Raw genomic sequence first — 13,090 nt, 5'->3', positions numbered from 1 at the left:
TCATTATAGAATTTCCTTCAGTGTGTAAATTATTAATAGGTTTAGTTAATCAGGGCTTTTTCCTAAAATATATACAATTAGCTAAAGTTTAGTTCTTTTGTACTTTTGAAGGCAGGCTGGTAGATCTTATAATAGAGAAGGAAGGTTTCTTTTTCAACTACACCTAGAAAGACACATTGTCATTAGCACTACCAGAGAGCACAGGAAATGATTCGGTAAAATACTTTTAGTCCTACCAATGTTAATAATGTATTGTCATTTTTAAAGAAGAAAGAATAAGACAAATTGTAACAATTACTTTAGGGAAAGCAAGTTAGTTGTTACAATTGAGGAAAAATTAGAAATTAGAAAAAATATGCACAATAAATTATGGCATAATTGAGGATTTTGGCAAAAATAAATAGAATGAATTATAATGAAAAATACTGATATACTAAGAACTATTTATAAAATATTACTATTCTAATCTGTTAAAATGTAAATAATTTATCATTCTCTTGATCAATAATTATAAAGGAGTAAGATGGATTATCTTTACCAAATTGTTTATATCATCAAAAATTATATTATTATATTTTTAAACAATACTTTTCTTTTAAAATCTATTCCACTGCCAATCCCCAGCATTCTGCAACTAAACGTTGGCTAAAATTCTTGTGATTTTTAAAAATGTTCTCTGGTAAATATACCAATAGCTTGAAACAAGAAAAGTTGGACCCTGGCCCATAAACCTGCAACACAATAAAGTATTTACCTGTACAAATGATTAATGTATGGGTTGACACCCAAGGAATTCATCCAGTTCCGAAATGTCCTCTCTTCCTTGCTCTCGCCTAGGGTAGACACAAGCTCACACTGATGATTCAGGACAAAAGGAATCAAGAACTACATTAAAACCATTCAGGCAGGTACAAACTGGCCATACATACTTTGCCATGGTTCCTATGATACTATAAAATTTTTAGGGTGTGTGTGGGGGATATTTCTTATTGCCAAAATTCCTTTTCCCCGCTCTGTCTAGAAAGTTTCCATTTGCTCTAAAATTATCCATCTGGAGTTCCTTACTTGATGTCTGTGAACTACTGAGCTATAGGTTTCTCTGTCCAGAAAAAGTAATAAACTTATGTGGTCTTATCTGTATTTAGGATTGCATGCAAAGGGATTGGCTAAAAATTAATTTAAAAAATCTTTTAGCAATCAGAAAAATTTTAGCACATTAAACATAAATAGAAAAGCTGTACCTTTTCCAAAAGTGTTACTACTAAATTTGCACAGATAGAGTCATATAAAGGGAAGGTTCTAGGCACACAAACCTACATTTTAATTACACCAAACAGCAACGAAGGGAACAATCACAGGTAACAAGCAATGAGCAGATATACGTATTGTGTAGGCTTCTTGAGTAACTTTAGATTGTTACTACTGAAAATACATAAGGGAGACAGCCCCCACACAGGGTGCTAAGACACATTTCATCACAGTAAGTCCCTAGACCTCAAAGATCATCTCAAGAAGAAACTCCTGCAGGCACTATTATTTAACCTGTGATTACCTAAACTCCCTGAGCATTCTCTTCATAGCAGCGCTTATATCATTTATAAGGAAAACATGGGGTATGATGTGACACAAAGTGAGCAGAAAGAGATGTACACTTTTCTTGCCATGTCCGCCTTCTAGTCATCCCCGGGGATTGCAAATAGTCCTAAGTGACTATAATATTATGGCAAAGTTAGGGGGCATGTACATCTCATCACCAGACTCCTGAAAAAATAAAATATTTACAGTACACCTCTCATCACTTCTGAACCACAGTCAAGTTTAGGTCACTCTCTAGCCTTTGGCTCATGTGGGATTCCCAGGACAATTTGGCCTCTACATCTATAACCATCTGAAATTTAAGGGCCCATTTCCTATACAGTCATCCCTGTAGTCACCTTTAGACTAAGTGCCACACATAGTATAAACCTGCACACGCAGAACAACAACCAAATCCTTGCAAAATCTAAAAGATTCTGTTTTCATGTGCTAACTGTTCAGGAAATAATCTGCCCACTGTACTTTCATGTGGTTTTCAATGCTATTACCTAACAGCTTCCACAGGATCTGCTTTAATTCTTGCTCTGTTAAACTATAGAACCACATAATCTCTCACTTAAATTTTTTCCCCTCCTGTCTGCATAAAAGGTAACTAACTAATCAGGCAGTTATATCTGCCACTACCACATTATAATAAATAATCTATATGGGAACCTTTTTAAAAAGAACTAAATTAAACAAAATATTCCTAGGAACCATGCTTGCCTTGTTTTATAGGAGTTATTAAACAGTTACAAATTAAATATCTGAATTTCCCCCCCAGTGACATAAATAGTCTCTGAAAATCCAAATTATGTTTTAAAGTTCTAAACATTGTTTAATAGTTTAATTTTTAATGAAAATAATATCCAAATTCTGCTGAACTTGATGATATAGTGAATAATACTTAAAAAGACACTGAACTTGTATATTGACTGAGTTCTGAAAGTATTATAAGCTTCAGAGGTTGCATTTCTTCCTATTGTCCTCAACTAATATCATTATTATTTTTTGATATCTGGAAAGTAAAATAGATTTTATAAGTGAGCATTTATTTATCTAATACCATTTCACGTCTTGGTAAATAAATGCTCAAAGGCAGAAGCATTATGCATTTGTGCAAGAGCCATAGTAAAGCATTATAAAAACATATGTATTCCAGGTTGGAAATGCTGTCTGGATTGCAGATAATTAAAACAATCTTAGAAGTAAAATCTTAATTGCTGAATTAAAGATAGGAAAAACTATAAAACCTTCCTTTCATTTTCAGGGCCAAACTGACAGCTGTAATTGACAAAAGTTTCAGGAAAAACAAACATAATAAAAATAGGCTACTATGAGAAAAGAAAAGGAATTAATATGTATTTAATACTAAATGTGCTAAGCTGTATATTAAACATGTTCCTTTTTTGACCTATTATTGAGCACAACTTTATGCTAAACTCTTTCATTCATGTAAGCTCATTTTAATTCACTCTGTAATTCTTCAAAATAAGTATTATTAGTCTTCTTTTATATATGAGAACACCAATGCTCACAGAGGTCACTCAGGGAGTAAATGGTGGAACCATGATTCAAAAAAGGTATAATTCCGTGGCCTATGTATTTTCTACTATTGCAAATGAATTCTGACATGGTTTCTCTATATGTAGCCCCCATACTGGGCTCAATTTAATATGAAAGTTTACTATTTAGTTGGGCTTTTAATTTTCTTTAATTCCACAGATAAAATTCTTTGCCATGAGGACATACTAATATATGAATATGAGATGTGATAAAGTCAAGCTTCGAATTTCATAAGGATCTATAAAAACAAATTTATAGAGGAAAAAAATTCCAATGACAGTCAAAGTCAAATACATTTTTGGCAGACGTATCAGGACATACATATGTTCTAAATAAAGATGATTGATAAATATTTCCCACAGCATCTTCTTATATAAATATAGTAAATACTAATGGAAATATTTAGCAATCTGATTCACACTGAAAAATTCCAAAAGCATGCTGAGCACTAGCAAAATAATTCAAATGTGAGAAACAGGAGAGCGAGCAAGTTGGAAAAGATATCTACCAAGAATTTGGTGACTATAAAAAGCAGATCATTTTTAATATGCCACTCTAAACAATGCCTTCTTATGTAAGATACAGAGAGATTTTGAAATTTTCCAGACATAAAAACTTAGCAGTCTTCCTGTTTAATTTTTTTTAAATTCTAATCTGTCATCCAAAATTTCTCTGCTGAAAAATCTACATTTTAATCTATATTCCCTCTCAGTTATGTGTCTAGGTTGAGAAGATACTCTTTATTTTCTTTTATTGGACCTTGGGAAGAGTGAATTGAATTAATCATATTCCTCAAAGGACATATTTGTTAACTCTGAAATTTCTTTTGTTAATCAAAAACCTGTAATTAACAAGGCCACTGGAACTCTGGTTGTGGCAGTAAAAGAGAAAAGGTTCGTGAAACTGATTTCTCTTTTTGTCTCACTGGAGAAAAAGGTAATAAAGCGGGTAATGTGAGACAATGAGCACTGTAACGTTAAATTCTCCCTACCAAGAAGAACCCCTACTTGAGGACTGCCTCTCCAAATCAGGGCAACTAGTGAAAATATGTTAGGATTGGCTCCTACCTCTGACAACTGCCACCATTCTTTGTACTTTTAGTTGATACTAATGTAGGTATGCATGTAAGTGAGAGTGTGAGAATGGGAGAAGAAAAGAAGACAGACTGGGAAACAGATGAAGAGAAAGAACTAGATATTAGGAATGTATTTGTCATTATGACAATTCATATATTGTAAGCTTCAATGACATTCAGTAAATGAAACAGCTAAATACAAAATAATCTTATGTTATAGAACCTATATAGATCCTTTCAAAGATCAATTGTGATGAAAAGTAAGTTTGTTTATTTTTAAGAGGAGGATAAAGGCTTTTCATCAAATCATGAAATCCAGTTATCAAAATTGATTTGTAATGTGTTTACAACTACAATATCACATTATTACAGAAGGCAATTAAGTGGAGAATTTACATGACCAAGCCTTGCTTTGCTATTCTAATTATGTTTCATTTGTGTTTTTTTGCTTGTCATCATTCATTCTTTAGGCATATTAAGACAGAAAAAACACAGCATGAACAATGCAAAAAATAAATATCAACCCAGATAGAAAGAATGGTACTAATAAAAAAGAACATCCAGAATGAATATATTTATAGAATATAGAAAAGTACTAAATACAGTACCTACATTAGGAGGGGTCAAATCTGCATTTCATGAAGCAAAATAGGAAAGTATTATAAATTATGAGACACACAACAATAGCCCACACATAAGACAAGTAATGAATATTGTAAATTTTTTCATGTACACTAAAAACTTTAAAAAGAACAATACTGGAGTCAAATTGTAGCTTTCAAAGGAGAAACAAAGCTAAAATAATTATTTTTTCTAATAATTCATTGTCCACATTCATGATGGAATTATGTAGTCATTTAAGAGAATATTTTTAATGTATTATAGTTTTCACTAATGTCTTATGGAGAAATATCAGACAAGTAAGATTTACTCCAGCATTCTCTTTTAACCAAAACCAACAACCACTTTCTTTAATTTGAACTTTTTAATGGATGCACATGACTACACACAATAAATTGCATCTCCCACCGCAATCTCCTACCTATGACAGTGAAGTAGGATGGACAATACATACAGTGAATCAAAGGCAGAACATACCTTCCAATAAATTCATATCGATGTCATTATTATCAGGCTTGTGTAGGCATGGGTATGTGTTAAACAGATTAGCTACAAAAGCTAAATTAAGTTTAGGATTGCCTGAAACCACATCTGCAGGAGTAACAAACTGTCTGCAGCCTAGTTTATCTGCTTCTTGAAGCATGAATCCAGCACGCTTCAGGTCATTTTTCTCCTAAACAACAAAATAAAATAAAAATGGTTAAGATTAAACTTTTGATTGGCATCATATTTTATTGACATACAAAATTATAAGCCATTACTCTTCTGGAAATATGTCTAATAATAGCTCAAAATAAGGTCAGAATGTGCAGGAATTTCAAATCAATGTCCCCATTTCCTTTAAATCAATGAGAACAAGTCTCTAAGTTTTCTTGCTGGGATCAGAGTAATATTTCATCCTTATTTCTGAAGTACTCAACAAAACTCTCAGATATTGTATGAATAAGCTCCTACTGAGAAAACTATAGATAACTGATCAAGGCCATATATTAGAGTGCCTTCTGGCTAAGAGGCTTACTTGTCTCACCCATTCTACTCTGAACGATATTTCCAATAGACTTTTCTAAATGAAAACAAGTTGGGATACATATAAAAATATTAAAATTAGAAGGAACAGCACTTTTTACATTTGCAAAACCTGAAAACAAACCAAATACTTACCAACAGGAGAGCAGATGAATAAACTGTTATATTCGCACAATGACATACAACAATATGAGTGATTTAGCAATATAATATGTTCAAAATAAGTGTCAGACATTTTAGTATAACATGATAAACTTTACATGAAGTAAAATAAAAATTTAATTTTGTAAGAAATATATTTAGTCGACAGCAGAGTACATAAAAAGAAAAGCAAAAGAATAATGAGCATAAGATTCAAGATGGTTATTATCACCTTAAGGTAAGGCAGAGAGATGGGATAAGGAAGAACTACAGAGCTAAACATAATTAGTGTCAGAGATTTAGCTTTTTTGTCGGATTGAGGGTTCATAGGATCTTGTTACAATTTCAAAACAAACAACTACACACACAAATAAATGAATGAATGAACAAACAAACAAATAGACCTGTATGAACCCATGATGATACATCATGACCAAGGATTATGACTTATCTAATTCTGTGAGCCAGACTTGCAAAAAAGTAAAAATGTACATGAAATCAGAGAAAACAATAGGTTCAATGCCATTAAACAATAAAAAGTTATAAGATAGATATCAAAGAATCACAATATGTGGACCTTATTTTGATCTTAATTCAAATAAACTATAAAAGGAAAATCTGACTTTTATGGGGCAATTGGAAATGCCAATATGACTAGATATTTTGATAATATTATAGATTACTGGTAATTTTTTAAGGTAAATATGGTTATATTTTAGTGTCCTTATCTTTTAGAAATACATATTGAAATACTTATCAATGAAATATGATGTCTAGGATTTGCTTCAAAATAATACAGGAGAGGAAGAAAAAAGATTGACCATGAGTAAAGAGTTGTTGAACCTGGGGGATGAACGCATGGTAGTTCAGTATACTAAGACTATTCACTTTTGAATATGCTTTAAATTTTCCATGTTGTTTTAAGTTCCTGATTTTTTTATTCAAATTTGCAAATTTGCATAGTTTTGCAATACTAAGTTTCTTCCATCCATTATAATAATTTGAAATATAATTAGTCATGACCCAAGTTGCCTTTAAAACTAAATATTATAGATATTGCACTTTAACTATTTAATAAATTTTCATACAAACTATAGTCTGACCAGATCTGAATCTTTAGATAAAGCCATCCCTGGTATTTAAAACTCACCCTAAAAGAATGGGCATCCTAGGAAATGTGTCAGATGGGTCAGGATCTGTATCAGCCCTTCCTACAACATAAATACTAGGAATTGCCAGTTTTATTTTGTGTATTTCCAAATATAAGTTGGAAGAACTGATAATCAATTGCTTAACAATCTAATAATGGCTTGTTGCTACCTTTCCTAGTACACAGTGACAGTCACAAAAACATCCTGTGAGTTGCAGTTATGTTTCACCAACCAGGGCAAAGTAGATGCAGGGTCGATTCCCCACAAACTCAAAGTTAGAATTCTGCAATTCTCTTTCTTCAGTCATGACAGCCAGACTACTTAGCATGGAAATTTGGAGCCTAGGCATGAAAAAACTTTTGAAGAGCAAAAGGCCACGCTTTAAAGAAGGACTAAGGACTCCGCATGGAATGCTGCCTGTAGAGAATTGCACTCTAAATTTGATTGTACTCACTAGTCAAATTAAAGCAGATAGAAAGTAGAACACTGGTTACCAGGGCTTGGAGGCGAGGGAACCAGGAAGTTATTATCAAATGGCATGAAAAAGTTTTGATATGGTAGTGATATTTGTGAATATACTTAATATCACTGAACTGTACACTTAAAAATGTTAAAATGGTAAATTTTTTAAAAATTACTTATTATTATTTATGCCTACAGCTCCTGGTCTTCTTAGGTGGTCTCCCATCCAAGTACTAACCAGGTCTGACTCTGTTTAGTTTCTGAGATCAGACATCGGGCTTGTTCAGGGTAGCATGGCCGTGGCTCCACTGGTGTGTGAACCCTGGACCTTCTGTGTGTATAGCAGGCGTGCTAACTGCCACACTATGGAACCACGTCCTAAAATAGTAAATTTTATGTTACTTTTATTTTACCAAAAAAAACTTTTAAATTAAAACTCTACTCACATTAAATCCTGAAAGGTCAATGGCAATGGCAGGTCCATCATCCTTGTCACCTTTTGGTGCAATCTGATTAAGCAGATGAAAATAGGCTCTTGAATCCTTCAAGGAAAGAAATGAAATAGATTTTTTAAATGAATAAAATCATCATTGGATTTAGGAAAAAAGTACTCAAACTGAAGAAACTGCCCTCATCGCAAAGAATGGAAGAATTTAGTACCTTATTACTTATAGGTTCCTAAACACACTATGCTATTTTGCACTTCGGAGCTTCTAGCAACACTGCTCTCTATACTTGAAATACCCTTCCTTACCTTTTTCATTTGTTTACACTGCCGAACAGCAGCATCAGTTAAGATTAGGGTCAAGTATTATCTTTTGGTGACTTCCGTGGATTCTCTAAAATGAATTAAGTGCCCTCCTCTATACTGTGCAGCATCTCATGCCCACCTCTATAAGTAAACTGTGACCACACTGTAATAAATCATCCAATGAAGTCATATCCAAAGATGGCTATCATAATTTTGCCTTGTACATACATATAGCTCCTCCCATTGAGAGGCAGAGTCTATTTCCTCTCCCCTTTAACTTAGACTGGACTTGTGACTTGCTTTGACCAACAGAATATAGTTAAAGTGATGTTCTGGGGCTTCTGAGCTCAAGCCTGAAGGGCTTCTGCTTCCGTGCCCCTGAAGTTAGTTTCCATGTAATAAGTCCAACTATCTGAGACTATCAAACTGTGAGGAAGCACAGGCTAGCCATGTGGAAAGGCCTCGTGGAGAAGCAGTGAGTCACTAGACATGTGAGTGGTGCCCTTGCACACCTTCTGGACCAGCCCAATTGACAGCTGAATGCAAAGAGTTAGTGATTCCAACCAAAATCCGCTGAAGCAGAATCACTCAGCCAAGTTTCATTAACCCACAGAATCATGACAAACAATAAAATATTATTTTAAGTTTGGAGTGGCTTGTCATACAGCAATAGGTAACTGAAATATCCATTATTAGATGTTTCTCTCCCTGTGTAATCGGTAAACTTCTTAAGAGCTAAGTCTTTGCATCCCCCTTGCCTGGCATAATGCCCCCAGGAGGGGTTTAATGAATATCTAATGAATCGAATTTTAAAATAAGGACCCTCCCCCACAAAATAAAATTTTAAATGAGCATATAATAGATGAAAGCAGAGAAATACAATGTCACTTCAGAGAGATTGTCATTTAGGCCATGATGGCAAAACATAACCTAATTGAAGGTGTTAATATATCTAAAGAGAAAACGTGAATTAATGCCAACACTGATTAGTCTGAAAAAAAGCACAGAGAAGAAAAAGTCACTGGGGTCCAAGTTGACAATGTCTGTCTGGGCAGTGACCATGATAGTTATTATTAGGCAGATGGGATGTTACAGTTTCCTTGACAAGGCTCTCTCAATAGAAGTGTTTCCAGCTACTTTGGCTGAGATATATACCTGAAGACTTCCTTTTGTCTACTGACTCCCTGTGCCCTCAGATAATTTGGATTCCTATTACCTGGTTATTGGCAAAGTGAGAGTAAGAGTGTTGAACTGGTCAGGCCCATAACAGCCTCTAGTCCAGTAAACAGATGTAATTCTCAGTCCAAATTAACAGGCTGACATCTTCTTTATAATTTAGCCTATCTGTGGTACATAAAATGGGAAAGAATGTTTTAGTCTGTTAAGGCAAGTATATCCTTCCTCTCAGAGCCAGTGTAGTTTTTATTAAAAGCCAATAAACTAGTTTTTTAAATAAAAGCTCTTGTAATTATAATTCTCAGTGAAATGCAAAATTTCATTTTCTTCACTGTGTCCTTGTGAATTAAGCTTCAATTAAGTCGAACCCCTTTTGTCTTTTGCATTCTATGTCCTTATTTTATGTCACAAATTTGAACATTAAAATATAAACCTTAATGTCTTGGCTAAAGTTGTTGATGGTGTGCCACCCTGCATTGGTCAAATGGTAGTTCACCCATCGCAGCAGTAATTCCTCTGGAGAAAGCTTCATCAGCTCTTCTAGGTCTTCGCCTTCATTTAGCAATGCAATCAGAGCTGAGAGGGAAACAATGAAATATATATTCTTCCCAAAATAAAGTACATGTCAATGAAAAATAAATATTTTTGGTGATCTTACCCTCATTCCGGGAAATCTCAATATCGGCGAAAAGACCAACTTTGATGACCTGCCAGAGAAGTCCCAAGACCAAATGAGGTTTTCCTTCTTTGAGATCCTGTGCACCAATGTTGACCACTGTACAGCCGATGGCCGAGGCAGAATTCAAGGCTAGGTTTAAATTTTCCTAAAGTGCCACAAAGAACAATACGTATGAAGAAGTACTTTCTAAAGTCTTAGCAATAAGTTGTGCAGGTAAGTAAGAAACAGTGGATTGTGAAATTTCAGATTTTTAAACATAAGTAAAATTTATACAAGTAAAATGCCACTTAAAAAAAACCCACACAGTTTTAACTATTACCTCTATATGACAATGATTTTCCATATCTCCAGCCCACACATCCTCCCAGCCCCCACTCTAAGTTCTACACCTTTATACTCACTTGGTTAGGTCCACCTTGGTTATTTCACAAGTACCTCAAATTCAACATGTCTAAAACTGAAGCAATCTTCTTGCCATACTTCCCTGGTCTTCCTCTGACCCCCTATAAAAACTGGCTTTTCTTTATTTCCTGTCTTGGTTGATAGGATCAACATTCATTCTTGCTTTCCTTCTTCCTAAGCCAGAAATCTGAGCAGAATCCTTGTTCTTCCTTGCCCACCACATGCAGTCACCAATATCTGTCAATTCTACCTTCTAACTACCTCTGAAAACTGTCAGTTCCTTTATTCAGGTTTCTTAATTTCTTCCTAACATCCATCCTGAGGCTTTCTACAATCCATCTTCCAAAATACTCTGTTGTGAGTAATCTTTGTCAAATAGAAACCAATGGTGTTCCCTAGCTTTAAAACCCTTAAATGGGGGGATCTCTTTGTAAATTATATAAATGTGTAACCATTATGCTGTATGCCAGAAATTAACATAAAATACTGAATGTCAACTGTAACTGAGAAATAAAAAGGTTTTTAAAATCCTTCAAATATTCCCTATCACTCCCATTATGTCCTCTTAGTCTGTTCCAGCTATATAGGGTCTTTCAACTTGCTATTCCTTCTGCCTGACAAACGCTTTCCCCAAATATCTGCAATTTTTTAAGATTGCTCAAATGCACCTACTATCTTTCTCTGATCATCCTACACAAAATAACAAGTATCACCACAACCTCTGCTGGCACTCATTACTCCCTATGTTACTCCTTATCATTCTCTGACACATTATATATTTACATGTTCATTTTTATATCTCCCCCAATTATAGTATGAGCTCTATGACAACAGAGGTTTTTGATAGGTTTGGGGCTGTTTCCCTGGTACTTAACACATGTATATACTCAATAAATATTTTTGAATAAGTGAACATATGGGTAAGAGAGACTGAAGGCATAGAGGGAAAGGAGAAGATAAAGTCCAAATTCTTAATATGGCAATCAAAAACCTTTAGGATGTGACTCTGGCCTCATCTCTCAACATTACATAAATACAGCCCAGACTTCAGCCAAGATAGAAGAGCCTTTACATCTCCTAAAACACTGTCAGGGTTTTGCAGGTGGTGTTTTGTCTTCCTGCAGTAAGCAGTAAAACAGCTTTGTCTTATCAAAAGGTCATGTTATTATACGGGGAACCAGCTTTTGATATTAATTTTATTCAAAAATGTTGGCTTTACAAGTATAGCAAATGACTTACAAGTAATTAGCTTAAAAGTGGACTGAAACTAAGGAGCTAAAATGTGCTTTGTTGAATAAATGGCAATTTTAATTGGTAAATACAACATATTGCTCTACTGGTATGTAGGGAAAAGGACAACCACTATTATCTAAAGGCAACTCTAAACATTTTAAGAACAAGAGGTAATAGGATAACTTCATAAAGAGGTTGTTCTCCAAGTCCCAACATAGACAACTGCCCTGAGTGCTCAACCTTCCTTCCTGAAGACCTGTGTTGGTGGGGACAGACAAGGACAACGAGGAATCTCCAACAATTGGGACATGAGAGAGGTGTTGTCCTTCCTGGTGTTTTGGTGTCCTAATCTGTAAAACAGGATATCTTACCTTATGGAGATACTAACAAAAGACACTAGCAAACACGGCAGTTTATCTTGGATTAGCCATCCATCCTCTTCCACCTTTTTTTGTGCATTAGTGAACTGTCTGTATTTAAGATACAGCCCATTTTACCAGGGAGAAAAACTTACATTGCTGTTTTAGATGGCTTTTAATGTCCCTTCTATTTTAATTAACTAACTATCCAATTCTTTACTAACAATCTCATATAGGTACTGCAAATATTCTTTTAAGTTATACCATTTTGCAAATTTTCATTTCCCATGAAGTTTCAATTCCAGATGAGTTCACTTTTGTTAATGATTTTTAGAGGGCTGTGCTAGACCTTTATTGGGTTGGTAAGGATAAAAGCATGATTTGTTATCCAGATTTCATCATTATTTTATATATCATCACTTTTACTCCATTTGGAATGTACAAACGAGATTTATGATTCTCCTACTTTAACTGTAGTTGCATGTAAGGTGAAATTAAAATCATATATATGTGTGTACATTTATTTGTGTGTGTGTGTATATACACACACACTCACATACATGTATATAAAGTACATATACTTTATATGCATATGAGTATATTAATTGCACTGGATTTTTTTACATGATTATAATGAACAGCTACAATCTCCTATATCCACACTTGTTAGTTTCCTGACTTTTAGGTCCCTAAATCACTAACCTGCTTATTCATATTATAAATTTTTCTTTCAATAATGATAAATGAGCAAGAAAATGCAGCTCAGTAGTACACTGGGTAGAAGAAGAGAAATGAGAAAGTTGCGGAGATCAAAAATGAGTCCTGCTGTTAGCTACTTGATCTGTCTTGTTCTCTTGCTTTCATAGTTACGTA

General features: G+C 34.2%; 1 protein-coding gene across 5 annotated transcripts in view; it reads right to left on the bottom strand.

The window, feature by feature from the left end:
• Positions 1 to 13,090, bottom strand: part of PLS1 (plastin 1) — a 104,523-nt gene that overhangs the window by 14,862 nt on the left and 76,571 nt on the right. For all 5 annotated transcript variants that reach the window (XM_039876480.1, XM_039876479.1, XM_039876476.1 and 2 more), the window contains exons 7-11: positions 10,203 to 10,368; positions 9,978 to 10,120; positions 8,064 to 8,159; positions 5,315 to 5,510; positions 755 to 833 (exon numbers count right to left, since the gene is read on the bottom strand). In XM_039876480.1, coding sequence (XP_039732414.1) covers positions 755 to 833; positions 5,315 to 5,510; positions 8,064 to 8,159; positions 9,978 to 10,120; positions 10,203 to 10,368 — 680 coding nt within the window. The remainder of the gene's footprint in view (positions 1 to 754; positions 834 to 5,314; positions 5,511 to 8,063; positions 8,160 to 9,977; positions 10,121 to 10,202; positions 10,369 to 13,090) is intronic.

Source organism: Pteropus medius, unplaced genomic scaffold (genome assembly GCF_902729225.1).
Source record: "Pteropus medius unplaced genomic scaffold, Ma_sr-lr_union100, whole genome shotgun sequence".
NCBI classification, from domain to species: domain Eukaryota; kingdom Metazoa; phylum Chordata; class Mammalia; order Chiroptera; family Pteropodidae; genus Pteropus; species Pteropus medius.
Note: the sequence above shows the minus strand (reverse complement) of the source record. Positions and strands in the feature narration are given on the sequence as shown.